This window comes from Acipenser ruthenus, chromosome 22 (assembly GCF_902713425.1).
Source record: "Acipenser ruthenus chromosome 22, fAciRut3.2 maternal haplotype, whole genome shotgun sequence".
In the NCBI taxonomy this organism is placed as follows: domain Eukaryota; kingdom Metazoa; phylum Chordata; class Actinopteri; order Acipenseriformes; family Acipenseridae; genus Acipenser; species Acipenser ruthenus.
In genome coordinates, this window is record NC_081210.1 from 27,156,782 (window position 1) to 27,174,753 (window position 17,972).

At 37.3% G+C, this 17,972-nt stretch overlaps 1 protein-coding gene across 3 annotated transcripts; it reads left to right on the forward strand.

The window, feature by feature from the left end:
- The first annotated feature begins 43 nt into the window (after positions 1-43).
- Positions 44-17,228, forward strand: LOC117412750 (RNA-binding protein 27-like). Of its 3 annotated transcripts, none has more exons than XM_058996322.1 (21): positions 44-292; positions 1,774-1,892; positions 2,541-2,680; positions 2,785-2,864; positions 3,811-4,001; positions 4,541-4,945; positions 5,854-6,078; positions 6,946-7,098; positions 9,005-9,157; positions 9,489-9,633; positions 9,962-10,121; positions 10,440-10,661; positions 11,131-11,268; positions 11,994-12,119; positions 12,498-12,572; positions 12,711-12,878; positions 13,070-13,174; positions 13,470-13,661; positions 13,931-14,014; positions 15,045-15,155; positions 15,438-17,228. In XM_058996322.1, exons 1-21 carry the CDS (start codon positions 234-236, stop codon positions 15,522-15,524), a joined length of 3,138 nt encoding a protein of 1,045 aa, XP_058852305.1. In that variant the 5' UTR covers positions 44-233; the 3' UTR covers positions 15,525-17,228. The 3 variants fall into 3 exon arrangements, with proteins under 3 accessions (XP_058852305.1, XP_058852306.1, XP_058852307.1); XM_058996323.1 differs by having other exon boundaries at positions 4,544-4,945; XM_058996324.1 differs by lacking the exon at positions 6,946-7,098.
- Positions 17,229-17,972: the final 744 nt, after the last annotated feature.

The following is a 17,972-nucleotide window of genomic DNA, read 5'->3' on the forward strand; positions in this document are numbered from 1 at the left end:
CTTTGTATGTGATTGGATTACTTTAAGCCCCGTTCAGGATCCTAGTTTTGATTGGGTTGTCAGCCTGCCAGTCAAACGGAAACCGCTCATGAACGTAAAGCAGTTTGTCAGACCTGCAAGTTGCTATTAGGCCTAAAGCTGCGACTACAATTGATTAAATTTGACGATGAAAGTGGGATTAGCACATTATATTCTTTATTTATAGTTGGCATTTGAAGATACGTTTAAAGAAAATGATAATAGAGGACGTGGAAGCTCTGAAATCGTGGTTGTCGAAACTACTGCAGCCCATGTAAGTATATTAACATTTACGAAATGACAACAATTGTCGATGTGGCCATGACTATTTACAGATTTCCAACTATGACGTTTTCTCTATGTAATGCTGAAACTATACATATTGTGGTGAGTTTTGAAAATAATTGTTTGTTTGACTGGTAGAAAAATGTGATTAAATTGGTGTTACAGTACGGGACGTGTACACACTGTACTGCTACGCACTGTGTCTGGTGCAGAGACGCTAGGCCAGTGATTACAGTAATGCAAGTTGATTTAGTTTCGGAAGGTTTAAGTTGAAGGTGCAGACACTTCAGGTTGGTTTTTATTCCTGTGTTTCACTGGACTCTGTTGCTGTGCACACACACACACACACACACACACAGTAATTAAATAAGTGAAATTGTGCAGGTTTGCTAGGCCAATTTGGTATATTCTTTGCGGTTTACGAATAAAATACGTATGCTTTATTATTTTAAGTTTTTTTTGTACGTATAGGGTACTTTTCATAAATGTGTTTTGTACTTCATCGTCACTGCAGGTTGGTCACTGTCATTTACACATTGCAGTGAGTATACATATTAGCCAGTATTAATACTTCTAAATAGGCAAAATACCTATTGATTTAATTTTGGGATTTAGTTTGTTCAATATCTGCTCTTTGGTTAAGCGCTGTATTATTATGATGATGATGATGATGATGTACCGGTATATATTTGGTCCAAACGATTCATAACAGTCCACACAATAGTAATACAATACTAAGTGTTCATCTGGAATGCTGCGTGATATGGGGTCGGTAGAGACTAGAAAATATACTAACGATACACCTCTTATTAACAGTATAGTAAAGTACTATGGACAGGACTGTCACCACGTGATTAAATGTAAGTTGCTACAGTTATGTTTTGCAACATTGGTATAAAATGTTGTTATTGAACTACAGTGAGTTAATGTCTTGAAGGACATGGGAATCCTTTTTAACAAACTAAAATATTAGAATTGTTAATAATAATAAAACATTGTTTATGTTTTTTAATTAAATATGTTTTGGCACAACAGCCTGTTCAGCAGCTTGTATAGATTGTCGTGACCTATATATTGATTTTGTGATGAAATTATTATATATTGTTATTAATGTCCCATTGATGTGATGCCTCCTGTTCATGTTAGACCAAACATATGCATATCATTAAACATGTTTATTAATTTAAAAGGGGAGTTGCATTGCTCTACTGCAGGGGTACTAATACACCAACCCTGGTCCTGGAGAGCCACAAATCCTCAGGTTTTATAGGTGTCCATTCTGTGTCATCAGTGGCTAAAGATCTGGAACACCTGTTAATCTTGACTAATTAAGACAGTTATTGGTGCAATTTAACTGAGCGCTCGGTTGAAACGAAACCCAGAAGACCCAGTAGCTGCCCAGGACCAGGGTTGGAGCCCCCTGCTACTGATTCTGTGTGAGATATGTGAAAGAAAACATTTCCTTTACAGATGTGATGCAGACCCTTCGGCTTTGGCAAACTACGTTGTAGCCTTAGTAAAGAAAGACAAACCTGCAAAGGACTTGAAGGCACTTTGTGCTGATCAGTTGGATGTCTTTTTACAAAAAGGTAAATACTGGAAATCAAATTTAGCACCATGCTTTTCATCAGTGTTTGTTGGGGCATACCTGCATGTTTTATTTATATATATATATATATAATTCATGCATTGAACGTTCCCTGCAGCCAGTGATTCATAAACAGAACAGACTATATATATATATATATATATATATATATATATATATATATATATATATATATATATATAATATATATTTTAGCTCAAAGAGCCAGCTGCCCTTGTCTTGGGACATCGCTAGCTGTCACAGCAGTAATTGCAGTTTTGAGAATAACATTCCCAGTAGTCAAAAATGACTTGTCCTCAAGTGGAAGAAGTGTTTGCGGAATGTAATTTAATCAAATTATTGTTGGTAAGATTTATTAACTTTCCCCATGCCCCAAGGAACTGAACTTCAGTTTATTTTACAGTAATTTCATTTACAGATACCCAAGTGGTGTCGGGGGGGGGGGTCAATAGGTTTAATTCTCTCCTTTTTCAAACATTTCTTTATTTTTAACTTGTACACTTCAGTGTCTGTTTGCCCGATTGGATAGTCCACTGTGAGTACTGGGTGGGTGACTATACATGTCTATTGTATAATATTACTTACTTGCTTAGCTGCTGTTAAACCTATTCAAATGATCTAATTTCAGAAACAACTGGCTTTGTGGATAAACTTTTTGAAGGTTTAACTACAAAAAACTATTTGGGAAATCAAGATCAACTTGCAAAGGAGGCTGCAAAAGTGGAAATGAAAACAGGAGGTCAAAAAATGGAAGAAAATAAAGAAGTGGTAAGTTGAGCATGGAAAAAAAGTGAATTTAAGGCCCCATTAAAATGGAGTTTGTATTTCGTGTGGTAAAATACCCCATTAAACAAAATATTGTATTTCTTTAGACTGTAAGTTTGGAGGAAGAGAGGGATGGGAGAAGAAAGAAAAGTCCTTTGAGAAACCGTCCTGATCCAAATGAAATGCGGTAAGCTTCATCTCTGATATATCATTTCTTTATCTAGAAAGAGCGTTCCCATTGTTGCCGATGGTATTTGGTTGAAAAATATGGAACATGCTGTTTTTCCTGTAAATATACAGGGAACTCGGATTAGACAAATATTCTGATGCTACGAATTTTCTACATTGTCCCGGACAACTTTAGCAGTCACTCATTATCATTACTACTTTTAATATTAATTCACAGCACACATTTCCTGTTATTATTTTGGAGCCTCTCCAGGAAAGAGAAATTTGAATAAAACAAATTGCGCTAGTTCAAACAGTTGATGCAAAAGATATTGGGAAATGTTTTGCATACAGGTTAGCGCCTCGATTCTGTATTTTAGTGCTGTTTTGGGACTACTGATCCTATGATGCATTTCAAGTTGCTAAAGAGCTCACGCATCAAGGCTATTTCCATGAGGCAGCGCAAAAATGTGCACTATCCTTGCAGACAAAAGGTGATGAAAGGGTTGGCTAATGCACCACTGTACAATAAATGTTGCTGCAGATTGCAACATTCACACAAACACTCAGCCATTCTGAAAAACTAGAGTGAACTATTAAGGCTATAAACAGCAAACTGGATGCAAGATTTTCGCTGTTTCCGATTTGCTCTAACTGATGTTGAGGACGCCTTGCTTTCGTGGTTTAAAAATGCCAGTGATCAGAATGGGACATGCAGGTTTCAAGTGCTGTTCATTTGCAATGTATACTTTTCAAATGTTTGAAAATACAACTGTATTTTCAATAAAATGCACAGCGCTTTCAAATTTATAATACTTTTTACTGTTCTGTAATTGAAATTTGATTTCAGTGTTCTTGGGACTTCAATAAAAAAAAACTGGCAGTATGCATTTGGCTTGGACTCCTGATAATATTGTTTTGCTGGTCCTTTGAAATTCGTATTGACGAGAATTGACTGTATTTAGGAATCGTGATGACAAGAGAAGGGATGATCGCAAGCGAAGAGATTGTGACCGGCATAACAAGAATAGCGACCCATACAGAGAGCGGTATGATAGGCGCAGGGGAACCAGCAGGGGGCGAAGCTTCAGCAGGAGTAGGAGTCGAAGTGGCAGCAGAGGGAAGAGTGGAGACAGAGATCACAGCCGCGCAAAAGGTGAGTTACTGTACTGTAACAAGCACTGGTACCTCCCTAAATTATTTAGCAAACGTTTCGACTACAAGACTTTCTCTTTTTCATGGATCCATTTGACCTTGGTAGCCTGAAATGAGAAAATCGGTTGTTTTTAATGCTGCACCCTGTACTTATGGAAAAGTAACTTATTAATCCATTTTTAAAAAGTTTAAACAGGTGTAGTTCAATAGAGGTGCTTTCCATGCTGGAAAAAATGTGTTATTTTTGCCGTCTCTACCTGTTAATGTGTCAGAATTGAGTAAAACAGATTAATATAATATCCTTGCTGATACAGCTTATTTGATATCCTGCCCTTAAGCAGTGTTATAATGTATGCTGTCTTGCAGTATTTACTGCAGTAAATTCACTCTAAATAAGATCACATCACAAAACATTGCCGCTCTTATGTCTGATGCTTTAATTCTGCTGCTTTGTGGTCTACGGAAGCACTGTGTGAGGAGGAGGAGGTGGCATTGTGATTGTCACATTGTGTGTAAAACGCAACATCCTTTTGTCTTCAGTAGATCACAGGTTAAAGTTTGAGGCGGAGAGGAATGAGCTGGAGGGTTATGTCCCAGTGTCTATGCCAACCTCGATCTCCGTGCAGCAGCAGCAACAGCAGCAGCCTCAACAGCAGCAGCAGCAGCAGCAGCAGCACCAGCAGCAGCCTCAACAGCAGCAGCAGCAGCAGCACCAGCAGCAGCCTCAACAGCAGCAGCAGCAGCAGCACCAGCAGCAGCCTCAACAGCAGCAGCAGCAGTATTCCTGTGGGGGCCAAGCTATCCCCAGCACCGTTGCTGTGGTAGCACCTGCTCACCTCCCAGACAGCACCACAGAGAGCTGGTCTAACTACTACTCTAAACGCAACGAAGGCAAGCCATTCAGCAGGAGCGCCGCTCAGAAACGCCGCTGCAGAGACTACGACGGTGAGGATAATAAGCTGTAATCCCTACAATGTTCATGTGTTGTATTAGACCTATACGAGTTCAAAAAGCTTGAAGGATTTTTAATGGAATGTAATGCTAACTCTACTAATTAAGTGTAAAATGTTGTCTAGTCACAGATGTGTTTTGTTTTTTTGTTTTTTTTTTGTGTTTTTTTCCAAATTACATTGTGGATTTGGAGGAGGATGTAACAAGTGTTTGAAATTGTATTCCAGAAAATATGGACTTTTATACTATATCTCACACTGACACAGAATTGTCTAAAGAGTGTTTTGGGGGAAAAAACAGTTAATTTGGGGAAGGTACTATGCTATATTATAAGACTGTACAATATATTTTAGAGAATTGGAAGCTAGTATTATAGTTTATCTTTTCATATAACAATATGGAAATGTATATTTGCTACCAGTATTCATTCCAAAAACATTTTTTTTTTGTTGTTGTGTACTATAATGGAGTAATCCTTTCTGAAAAACAGCCCTTTGTCACACTACTGATCCCTGTTGGATGCATTCTCATAGGACAGCATCCACTGCTGTCTATTTACCTCATTTACACTGGTATTTATAGCGTCTAGCTCTTAGGCAAACAAGCTCTCCAGCTGCATATCAAACTAGAGCAGGTTGCTTTATTGAGAGTAGAGTGTTCTCCAAATACACTGCTTGAACTGGCAGCAAATGCATTTTGTTTTAGATTAAGAGTTTGCATAATTATACTTGTTCTTGAATAGGTGCTTTCATGTGAACTATTCTTTGCTCATTGCGTAGTAGAATAACTAGTTGGGTTATTCCAGCATTAACCAGTTTTAATGTATGTTACTGTTATACTCCTGTGTTTATCAACCTTTAAAAAGAGACATTATAACTCTATTGTGTTTTGTTTTTCCCCAGAGAGAGGTTTTTGTGTGCGTGGTGACCTGTGCCCCTTTGACCATGGCAATGACCCTTTAATAGTGGATGATGTCACGTTGCCAACCATGATTCCTTTCCCACCACCTCCTGGGCTACCTCCCCCTGGTCTTCCAATGCCCCCGATGCCAGGGATGCCCCCTAACCTCCGGTTACCCATTCCTCCACATGGGCAGCCTCCACCCCCAGGCATCTTCCCAATGCCAGGTTTGTACCCTTTGTCTTTGCTGCTGTGTGTGAGTTACAGAATATCCAGTATATTAAGCACGGAGTAATTCCTTTACTACATAGAGCACTAAAAATGATGCTTCATTCTAGTCAGCTGCTGTGTCATGACAATTCATTCTAGTCAACTGCTTAAACATGAGTCATTTATTTTAGTAGCCACTTGTTGTTTCATCTAAAAATAGTCATGCAGTAAATTAGTTAACAAAAAGGATCAAATGGTTCTTTAAGCTTTAGCTATAGACTGATTTGTTCAAGTTATATTGATGAAATATTACTGAGCAAGATGGTCCAGCAAAAATACAGAACGGTCTGGCTTCCAACTGGAAAGGCTGTGGCAAAGCTGGGATTGAAACTCAGAATCACCTGGTTCTTTGTCTTGTGAGCATCCACTCGACCAAACCCTCTGTGCATTATACAGTGTTCCCCCTTTTTATAAGGCGGCCCTTATACTGCAGAACAGGTTATTAGGCAGTACAGTCATGGCTCCCATTTGCCCCATAATGCCATTACACCAACACTAATATTGTCGTTATAAGGCAGAACACAAATAGCACAGTCTCTTAACTATGGGTGCAGAGTACAGTGGTATAAAAGGGGGAGCACTGTATGAGCCCCACCACATGGTAAGTTTATTGTCGAGGAAAAGCATATGTTTTCTTTTGCCATCTAGATCCTTAATCCAGTATTATCAGGTACAGTAATCCATGTTCAATGCTAGTTATTGAGTCAAACATGTACATCTGTAGAAAGTCACAGTATTTTTGTATGTGTGTGTTCCCTTGTAAGGGTGACAGGTGCAAAATGATTTTGCAGTTTTTAGAATATTTTTTCATGGTATCTTTATAGGACCACCTTTAATCCCAACATGTGCAATAAATAATCGTGAACACTCTGGAACGAGTTCAGTTTCTACTCTTGCACCAACAGGAGTAGGACCAGCTCCTCCTCTTCCTCCTCGTCCTTCTATACCTCCACACCCACAGTATACATTAGCAGAATGTAAGCATATATATGTTAATTGCTGTTGCCTGGGTGTTTTTATAGAATTGAAATCTCTTACAGTACCAAACTTGCACCTGTAGATGTCCTATAAAATGACGGGGAAGCTACGAAATACAAACAGTTTATTTCCTGAGTAAAACAACGTGTAAATTACTGTTTTTATCTTTTATTTCAGCTTTCTTTGTTTTTGTAGGAATATACAGTACTGTGCAAAAGTTTTAGGCAGGTGTGAAAAAATGCTGTAAAGTAAGAATGCTTTCAAAAATAGACATGTTAATAGTTTATATTTATCAATTAACAAAATGCAAAGTGAGTGAACAGAAGAAAAATCTACATCAAATCAGTATTTGGTGTGACCACCCTTTGCCTTCAAAACAGCATCAATTCTTCTAGGTACACTTGCACACAGTTTTTGAAGGAACTCGGCAGGTAGGCTGGCCCAAACATCTTGGAGAACTAACCACAGTTCTTCTGTGGATTTAGGCAGCCTCAGTTGCTTCTCTCTCTTCATGTAATCCCAGACAGACTGGATGATGTTGAGATCAGGGCTCTGTGAGGGCCATACCATCACTTCCAGGACTCCTTGTTCTTCTTTACGCTGAAGATAGTTCTTAATGACTTTCGCTGTATGTTTGGGGTCGTTGTCATGCTGCAGAATAAATTTGGGGCCAATCAGATGCCTCCCTGATGGTATTGCATGATGGATAAGTATCTGCCTGTACTTCTCAGCATTGAGGAGACCATTAATTCTGACCAAATCCCCAACTTCATTTGCAGAAATGCAGCCCCAAACTTGCAAGGAACCTCCACCATGCTTCACTGTTGCCTGCAGACACTCATTCGTGTACCGCTCTCCAGCCCTTCAGCGAACAAACTGCCTTCTGCTACAGCCAAATATTTCAAATTTTGACTCATCAGTCCAGAGCACCTGCTGCCATTTTTCTGCACCCCAGTTCCTGTGTTTTCGTGCAAGGTTGAGTCGCTTGGCCTTGTTTCCACGTCGGAGGTATGGCTTTTTGGCCGCAAGTCTTCCATGAAGGCCACTTCTGACCAGACTTCTCCGGACAGTAGATGGGTGTACCAGGGTCCCACTGTTTTCTGCCAATTCTGAGCTGATGGCACTGCTGGACATCTTCCGATTGCGAAGGGAAGTAAGCATGATGTGTCTTTCATCTGCTGCAGTAAGTTTCCTTGGCCGACCACTGCGTCTACGGTCCTCAACGTTGCCCGTTTCTTTGTGCTTCTTCAAAAGAGCTTGGACAGCACATCTGGAAACCCCTGTCTGCCTTGAAATTTCTGCCTGGGAGAGACCTTGCTGATGCAGTATAACTACCTTGTGTCTTGTTGCTGTGCTCAGTCTTGCCATGGTGTATGACTTTTGACAGTAAACTGTCTTCAGCAACCTCACCTTGTTAGCTGAGTGGCTGTTCCTCACCCAGTTTTATTCCTCCTACACAGCTGTTTCTGTTTCAGTTAATGATTGTGTTTCAACCTACGTATTGAATTGATGATCATTAGCACCTTGTTTGGTATAATTGTTTAATCATACACCTGACTATATGCCTACAAAATCCCTGACTTTGTGCAAGTGTACCTAGAAGAATTGATGCTGTTTTGAAGGCAAAGGGTGGTCACACCAAATATGGATTTGATTTAGATTTTTCTTCTGTTCACTCACTTTGCATTTAGTTAATTGATAAATATAATCTATTAACATGTCTATTTTTGAAAGCATTCTTACTTTACAGCATTTTTTCACACCTGCCTAAAACTTTTGCACAGTACTGTGTGTGTGTATATATGTATATATATATATATAAATTTATTTATTTATTTGTGGGGGGGGGGGTATAATTAACATTTTGCTTTATTAAACAGCTTTGTTTTTGGTCTTTTTTTCCAGATAACTATGATCCTGAAGCTTATAACCCGGAGGCACCTGGTATCACAGCCTCGGGTAGACCTCAGTACAGACAGTTTATCCCCAGAATACAGACCCAGAGGTCCAATCTTATTGGACTCACCTCCAGTGATATGGACGTACCAAGTTCAAGAGGTAATAGCTGCTGTTTTATATATATATGTATATGTGTGTGTGTATGTGTGTGTGTGTGTATATATATATATATATATATATATATATATATATATATATATATATATATATATAATATATATATTTTTTTTTTTTTTTTTTTAATAATTGTAACTTTTCTTTTGAACCTGTACCTGCACATTTGTTAAACGGGGTAATTTGAAGATGAACATTTTTCATTTAAGTATATAAATGTGTTGCATATGAAAAATCGTTGCCATAGACGTCTTGGAAACACTTAGTGTTATGTGTCCTTGCAGATTAATTTGTTAATGTTTTATCCTATTTTTAGCTGCCAATATAGTTATCCAGACTGAACCATCCGCCTTGGCCATGACGAATAATAATTTATCAAGATTCAGTAGTGATCAAGACAACAGGAAGAGGCCACTGGCTGTCACTGACGCACCCCCAACTAAGAAATCCTGGCTGGAAAAGTAAGGGCAGTGTTTCTTAAATGTCTTGTTAGATAGGTGTGTGGAGTGTGGGGTTAATATTGTGCAGATAGGAATTATCTTCAGCAGTTACTATCTCCATAGAAGTTCCACATCCCAGACAAAAGGAAGATCAAGGAATGGTCCGTAGTCTGTCATTTTTTAACTTATTAGGTGAACTTTTCAAGTTTATTGTACAGTTTTTTTTTTTTTAAAGAAAATGTCTATCCCACGCAATCTGTTCCTATGAATACATTGTTGTTGTTAGTTTATAATATGTGCTAATGCTTATGCAGGTATTTTAACATTTTATTGAATTTGATTTATTAAGGCAAAATTTCAACAACCAGCATAAACCTGGCTTTCAAAAGAAAAATCATTACGCCTACGCCAACACCAAGCTTGAAGTTCGCAAAATCCCCAGGGATATCAACAATATTGCCAAACTGAATGAGCATTTCAGCAAATTTGGTACTATTGTCAACATTCAGGTAAGACTTCCATAACATTCCAAAGGGTTTCATTTCATGTGCTAAAAAAACAAGTAATATTTGTTTTTATTTTTACTGGTCTATTTGTTCTCAGAAATAATAATCTCTCAACAGTAATGGGCACAGATGATTCTTTTAAAAAGTATGCTTAATTATTACTGATTTGGAAGTCCTTGCTAGAAGAGGTGTCTGTTAGCGCATTATGCGTTTTACAGAAAACCACTGTTCAGGATATAAGAAGTACAGACTCTTTTGTGACTGAGCGCTGCCGATGCATTCATTCGCTCTCTTGATAGTAATTTGGCTTTTCATTTTCAGGTTGTCTTCGGAGGGGATCCAGAAGCTGCTCTTATACAGTATACTGTGAATGAGGAAGCCAGGAGGGCTATCTCCAGCACGGAGGCTGTCTTAAATAACAGGTTTATCAGAGTGTACTGGCACAGGGAGAATAATGAGCAGCAGCAGCAGCAGCAGCAGCAGCAGCAGCAGACACCCTCTCAGGCTGCTTCAGTAGTACCTCAGCATGCCAACGTTCATAAGGTAAGCTTTTCATTTAGTGTACACGATATAAAATGTGCTGCTTGTCGGGGCCTTGGGAAAGATGTAATAAGAACCTGTCATTGCACATGAGATGAGCTGTGTTCTCACACAAAAGGCTTGTGAATGGTCCAGCTGCACCCCCTGGTTTCTGTGCTTCAGGCTTGTTTACAGTAGCTCTATCCATTATGGCCTGTGCATACTTTTGTTTATTTTATTTTTTTATTTTGTTAATATATTAATAAATATAATGTGGAGTTCATATATAGAAATATTGATGAATGTACTGTAATCTGTGTTGAAAATGCACATGTCTTGGGATGCAGTGATTTGGACTTCATTACAAAGGACTAGGACTTCATTAATGTTTCTGTTGTGTTTTAATGTTTTCCAACGGGAGGATGTTTTGTTTTAGATAGTCATTTTTTTTACCTTCAAAAATGACACAGATTTCTTTAATCTTTTTTTTAAGGTAATGAACAAGCTGCTGAACCCTGGGTCATACTCTCTCAATAAGATGAAAACTCGACCTGGAGCAATGGCTGTAAATAAAGCCGATCCATTACATACAGGTTTCATCCAGACAAGTGCTTCAGCAGAGGTTTCACAGGTAATAGCAAAATGCTTTTCAACTGTCACGAAAATGAAACTTTAAACCAGTTTGTTTATGTCTGCTAATCCCATAGCTTTGCCGATCAACCAAGTATTTGAAATCTTTTTTGTTGTGAAAAGTAGCAATAGTGTGTTATGATATGAACAGTGACATATTTTTTAAATGTAGTTTATTCTCTCAAGAAACTACAGACATGGCTATCGTCTTGTATGGTGTATATGTATATTTGATATCTGTAAAATCCCTCATGAAGTTGTCTATATTGGATGTGACAACCACAGTGTTAGAGCTTGTAGATTTTTCTACATTGAACTAGACTGTTTTCTGTTATACTGTTTCCCAAGGATTAGCAAACAGAATTGAGAAAAATTGGGAAATGTGTTATAATGTTTGCTTTGCACAAAGGGTTTTGCTTGAATATAGTTCAGTGCATAAAGTGATCTGTGTCTAGTCCTTGGATGCATGCATGATTTAACTATAATATAAACGTGTCCACTTTAATAATGAACCATCAGATGCATGTGACAAGGAAAGGTAAGTAGAGACTGGGTTTCAGATTAGGAACACTATAGATAGACATTATAATTTCCAACATACATTCAGTGCAGATTAACTATTGGTTCCTCATATGTGTCATTAGCTGTATTGTGTAATAAAGCTTGTTTTAATTATTCAGTAATACATGCAGGCCTTTAATGTTTTTTACACGTTTATTTTTCTAGGGTTTGAATACCTCTGCAAGTCACCTGAAGGCAGTCTATAGCTCCCCAGTCATGAAGATGACTTCAAAGCCAATGGCAAAATCAACCAAAGCACTTGAAGCACACGAGGCAATGAAGAAAAAGCAGGTACATGTCTACAGCCTTTGGGAACTGGTTCTTCTTATTTAAAATGTTATACACTGGAGTAGCCTTTTGATTTGAATAGCTTGTTACCAAGGAGGACAAGCTACCAAAATAGTTACACAACCATTACACTTCATAAAAGCATACTATCTACATTCAGTTCGTTATATTTGTTAAAAATAAATGACATGACAGGACATCATTCAAGGTGTCGAACGGCATGCTGTAAAAGAGTGAAAACCCTAATGAATATTTGATCTTGATGGCTGAATATTAATATGATGTCTTTGTAAATAGTGTTGTTTATCTTGGGCTTTCCTAGGAGCCTAACTTTGAATCTGAATAACTTTGTTCTTTAACGTCTGTTTTTTCTAACTTCAGGAGACACTAAAATTGCAACAAGACATGAGGAAAAAGAAGCAAGAAATGTTGGAGAAACAAATTGAATGCCAAAAGGTAAGAGCGTCTATTTTTTTTTAATATATATATATATATATATATATATATATATATAAATCTAAAAAAGAGAGAATGTGTTTGCAAGCTATATAGCCATTGACATTTATGAAATTATTTTTCCTTGTTGTATTGTAGGTATTAATCAACAGACTTGAAAAAAATAAGAATATGAAGCCAGAGGAGAGAGCTAACATCATGAAAACCTTCAAAGAGCTTACGGATAAGATTTCACAACTGAAGGATGAAATAAAACCAAACTCCAGTACTCCTGTGAAGTCCACTCAGCCCAAGACGAAAATAGATGTAAGTGATGAAAGTGTTTTACAGGTTGGGGACAAGAAATGTTGGTGGCATATGACAGAAATACGGAAAACTCACTTTTGTCTTTATCCAATTTTTTTTTTTGCGGCATAATGAATATATCCACAGTGCATTTTTAATGTTAATGATTTCTTTATTTCATTATTTATTCCCCCCCCCCCCCCCCCCCCAAGGCACAAAAGGAACTTTTAGACGCAGAAATGGATTTTCATAAAAAACTGAGTTCAGGAGAAGACACTACAGATCTAAAAAAGAAGCTTGGTCAGCTTCAGGTTGAGGTGAGTGAAAACAGAATCGGTATCAGAGGAGTTCATTACTTTTGTTAATGCCGTAGTTGAAGCTCATTCAAGAGGTTTACTGCAGCTGAGACTGCAGATAACTTTTATCTCAAGTCATCCTAACAACACACAAGTGGCAGAGTTAGTTCTGTCCGTGCCATCCTCATGTGTGCAGAGGACACAAAATATTATACAGATTAAACTGACAAAGCTGTTCCAGATAGCATTTTTCTGAGTCGATGGAGTCATTATGGGAAGTGCTGTTGGGTTAATCATGCTAATTCTGGTTTTCCAGGCTGCCCGCTTGGGTCTCATTCCCACAGGTCGTGGAAAGGCTCCCCCAGTCCGAGGTCGTGGGAGGGGTCGAGGGAGAAGTGTGCGGGGAAGAGGAGTCATGAATCACATGGTGGTTGATCACAGACCAAGAGCGCTGGCAATACTGGGGGTCACTAAAGAAGAAAAAGAGGAGTTAATGCCTCACTTTGTAGTAAGTGAACAATTCTATTAATTAAAAATGTGAGTTTTCTTTTTTAAGCAGGACTGGTGATTGCGGGTAGAAATATTATTGTGTGTTTGTGAAAGTATAAACATGAATAATTAGTCATTTGCTTCCTTTTTACAGAGCACAAAAACCTTCAGACCAGGGAGAATCCAGCATTAATAATAATATATTTACATAGTTTTTTTCTTCTACTTTTCAACATAATGTAATGTATGATGACCCTTGATTTTAAGTGTGTGTTTATTTTGTTTCAGAAATTTGGGGAGGTTGAAGAGCTACATGATTATGATGCAACAAGTATTGTGGTGACATTCAGGACAAGAAGTGAAGCGGAAAATGTAAGAGATATATAATATAATTTCTTTATTAAACGTATTGTGTACTGCATTTATAATTTACATAAGGGAAAATGTGTAGATTGTTTAATATTAATACTATTCAGAACCAGAGATGTAGATGTTATTGATCATCTGTGTGGCTTTCAGCTTTTCTAGACGTTCATTGCCAGGTCTGTTAAGATATGTGTTGTAACATGGCAGTAAGTATCAGGTGAACTGCATGTTGTCTTGAGCTCCTCAACAAACCCCGGGAGTCTGTTGTTGCAGTTAAAGACTGCCGGGTGGACTTAAATGTGGGCCAATCCAGCAGCCTGTGTAGTTGGTTACAGAATTTTTTTAAATGCCCTGTTGAATGGAATTCATCTAAAACTGTGATATTTATTTGTTTTTAGCCAATGTATTATAAAGTGAAGCAAGCTAATAGCTGTTCAATTGCATTGTGTATGTTACAATGTGGTCAGATGGTTGGATTACTTTTATCAAGCGAAATCAATTAAACTACAATATTTGAATAGTCATTTGGTATACTTATTGACTTTTCTTATTTTCTTTTGTTTGTTTTGTTAATTTATATTTTATTTTAAAGCCAGTGCAGGTTCACATTAGGCCTGTAGAGGGTGCTAAGGTTGTATTACTGCAAACAAACCTGCAACTAGTATTATCTTCACAATCAATATGGTAGATGTTTGGTTCCTAAAAGGCAGAGGGGGGTCTATTTCAATTATCTAAACGGCAGCAGATCTAAATACTGCATCCCTTTTTTTATTAAATCATTAAAGAAGGGCCTTTGCTTACTTTCAAGGTGATAGTGTAACCTTGGCACCCAGATGGACCAGTTGTAATCCATGGAGAGCAGCAATATTTAGCCACTGCTAGGATCGGTTGAATAGACCTGCTTTGAACAACTTGTCATATTTTAGTTTCATCAGTGCATCTGTGTGCTTCTTAAATTCATGGCATGTTTATGCAATGGTGACTGATTTGGATTACATGATGCAGGAATGATGAGTTGTATCCCATTTTCTTTCAGGCTGCAAACCAAGGTGCAAAGTTCAAAGGTCGCACTCTGCAGATATCGTGGTATAAGCCCAAGACTCCGTCTATATCCACAGAGCCAGATGAAGAGGAGGCAAAGGAAGAGGTAGAAACAGATGCATGATTTATCCATTGCATTTATCAATGACAGTCAAACCTGCTTATCATAACAGCTCAGGGGACTGTGTGTGTGTGCTTTTAAAGAGGGAGGAGATGTGGGGTGGGGGGGCATTCATGGTGGGTTTCTGTACAGGTAATCTTTTTAATACTGGTTTGACTATCTGAGTTTAAACATTTCAAGTAAGTTCAGTGGTGGGAGAGATACAGAGCGGTCATTTTGAAAATTATTTGTTTTTCCTGTTCTCATTATTCTTTCCATTTTGTCTAGGAGGTGGGAAGCACTCTTTTGCCTGAGGAAGAAGAGGAGGATGATGACGAAGAGGATGAAGATGAGTCTCGTTCTTGGAGAAGATGAGAGGAAATGATAACCTTTTTTGTGAAAAGGACTTTTTGTTTGTTTGTTTGTTTAAGAACAATTTAGTTGTTCTTTAAGGCAGAAATCATGTATTTTGGAACTGAGATGTTGAGTTTTGAGATCTTGGATGCCAAAATGATTGAAGTATCTGAAATGGTACTTTTTTGTAATAGACAAAATAGGAATGTGAGAAAATGACAAAACTGCAATCTTAATTTCACGTCTTGGCACGCTTTTTGTGTTTTCAAAGATCCAACCTCAAAAAAGAATTGCGAGCCCCATCCCTCATTATAATGCTCTGCATATTCACGTATTTCCCCTCCTGCTTACGTTTTTAGTTTAAAATCAGCTCATCTTCCTTATAAGAGTATTGCATTCCAGTGTAATTCTCCAGTTCTAGTGCTTCTTTTGAAATGCCTGTGTCAAGAAGAAATGTTGCAGTCCTTGTATAAAATGTAATTGTGGTCGTCATTGTGGTGTTTCATATACAAAACAAACAGACGATAAAAGAAAATGCACAAAATGGACCATATATAAAAAATTAGAATAATCCAGGGTGTCCAAAATAATTGCCTTTTTAAAAGATTTTACCTCCAGGCCCGTGCTCATCCAGAGCTTTCACTTGTGTTTGGCAGGAACAGTAAGCAATAAGGAAAAGTATTTAAATCCTTACAGGGCTTTGGACTGCTCCACTAAAAGATTTTCACTGTTTTCTGGAATAGAAAAAGTAGAATTTTGCAGTGTTGCAAACTCTGCACTGAAAAAGTTGTCCCATTGGGTAAGCTGCTTACCTGATGTATTGCATTTTTTTTTTTTAAACTAAGACAGTGTTTGAACATTTCTTATGGTTTTGTAGCAAAAGCCAGCACAAACACTAATGTTGCTAAAGATATTGAGAGAGAGATCTATTTTTTTTTTTTTTTTTTTAATAATTTGATCCACCATAAATTGTATACCTTTCACGATGCCATCAAAAACGTGTTAACATCATGAAGGTATTCCCCTGGCTCCTCTGAGCCACCTCACCAATTCCTCAGTAAAACAAAAACCTGTACTTGCTAGTGTTAAAGAACCAAAATATATATAGTTTTAAAACAGTCTTAAATCTGTTATTTTTAAAAAGTACACCAGTAGATCAGAGAAGATGTACTAATTTTTAGTAAAGTGAGAGACTGGTTTAACACCCCTCCAACTAAAAAGCATGCTAAAATCTGGAAAAGCAATCTACAGAAATGATATCTTCCCCCCCTTTTTTAAATATATAAAGGATTTTACATCCATGATGAGTTAATTTTTTTTTTTGCTGCATTTTATTAAATATGCATTGACAGTATATGTACAGGTACACTTCAGAAGTGCAGGACTAGGTGCCAGTATTTTTTGGAGAAAAAGTGCTAGACAAAACGTGAATCACCCCGTATTATAATAAATATAATGGTAGCCAGTGTAAGTTGTTTGTCATCACCCAGATAATTATCCAGCCTTCGTTTCTGTTTGTAATTGGGGGGTCTGGAATTATTAACATTTGTAAACCTTTCTCACATCCCTGTTCAAGAGTCTGTATTATTTAGCAGGGAACCAGCTAAATGCATCTGCTATAGGCAAGGAGTGTTGTTTGAATGTAAATTTAAAACATTTTTTGTTTTGTATATAATTTTGCCTTACTGTGTATTAAATTACCAGCAGACAGCTGCATTTTTATAAGATTCCTGTGTTTTTTTTTTGTTTTGTTTTTTTTGTGTACAAATGTTTGGGGGGGAGAACAAGGATAAGAATAATGTAGATATTATTATTTTTTAAAAGAATAGATTAAATGAATATGTTGGAGGTATGTGGCAGTGGCAAAAAAAGAAAAAATCCTGTGCACATGATTTCAACAGAACTCAACCTTTTTCTGTGCCCAGTTTTTGGATACAGTTATTGAAGTAACATTGCAGTTCATAACTTCACAGTAATCTGCTTAAGATGCAAGTAGAGGTTTTATTTACCCAAGTCATGATGTCTTGGAGTATTTCTATTGTTACTTTTATTTTAAAGAATAAAATATCACTTTGCTTTCTTCAGTATCTGAACTCAGTATTATTCAGTACACTGTTACACTTAATTAGCCTAGTGTTCTGTATGATCTATTGAGCAGAGTACAATACTACTGAAAGCTTAGCTTAAGTAATTACTATATTGTTAAACTTAAAATATTTTCAATATTGTTTACAGATATGGTACTGAGTGGTGTACAAATGTTTGTTTACAGCCACAAGGCATTTGTAGTGTTTTAAACCAACATGTTTTGTTCTTTGTAGTGAAAAAACAATGATTTTCACAACCTAATGCACCACCTATATATACAGAAAATATTGTATCTGTTTAGTTGTACAGCATATCCCATTGTTTAGGACTTTATTCAGGATAATACACCACTCATAGAATCATCCTTTTACATTTTTGGTG

What these genes read in the sequence shown, in the direction of transcription:
- LOC117412750 (XM_058996322.1), top strand. Translation starts at nt 234, where the DNA reads ATGATAATAGAGGACGTGGAAGCTCTGAAATCGTGGTTGTCGAAACTA. An exon ending in TCGAAACTACTGCAGCCCAT is followed by an intron (nt 293 to 1,773) that starts GTAAGTATATTA and finishes TTTCCTTTACAG; the next exon opens with ATGTGATGCAGACCCTTCGG. An exon ending in AGTTAATGCCTCACTTTGTA is followed by an intron (nt 13,662 to 13,930) that starts GTAAGTGAACAA and finishes ATTTTGTTTCAG; the next exon opens with AAATTTGGGGAGGTTGAAGA.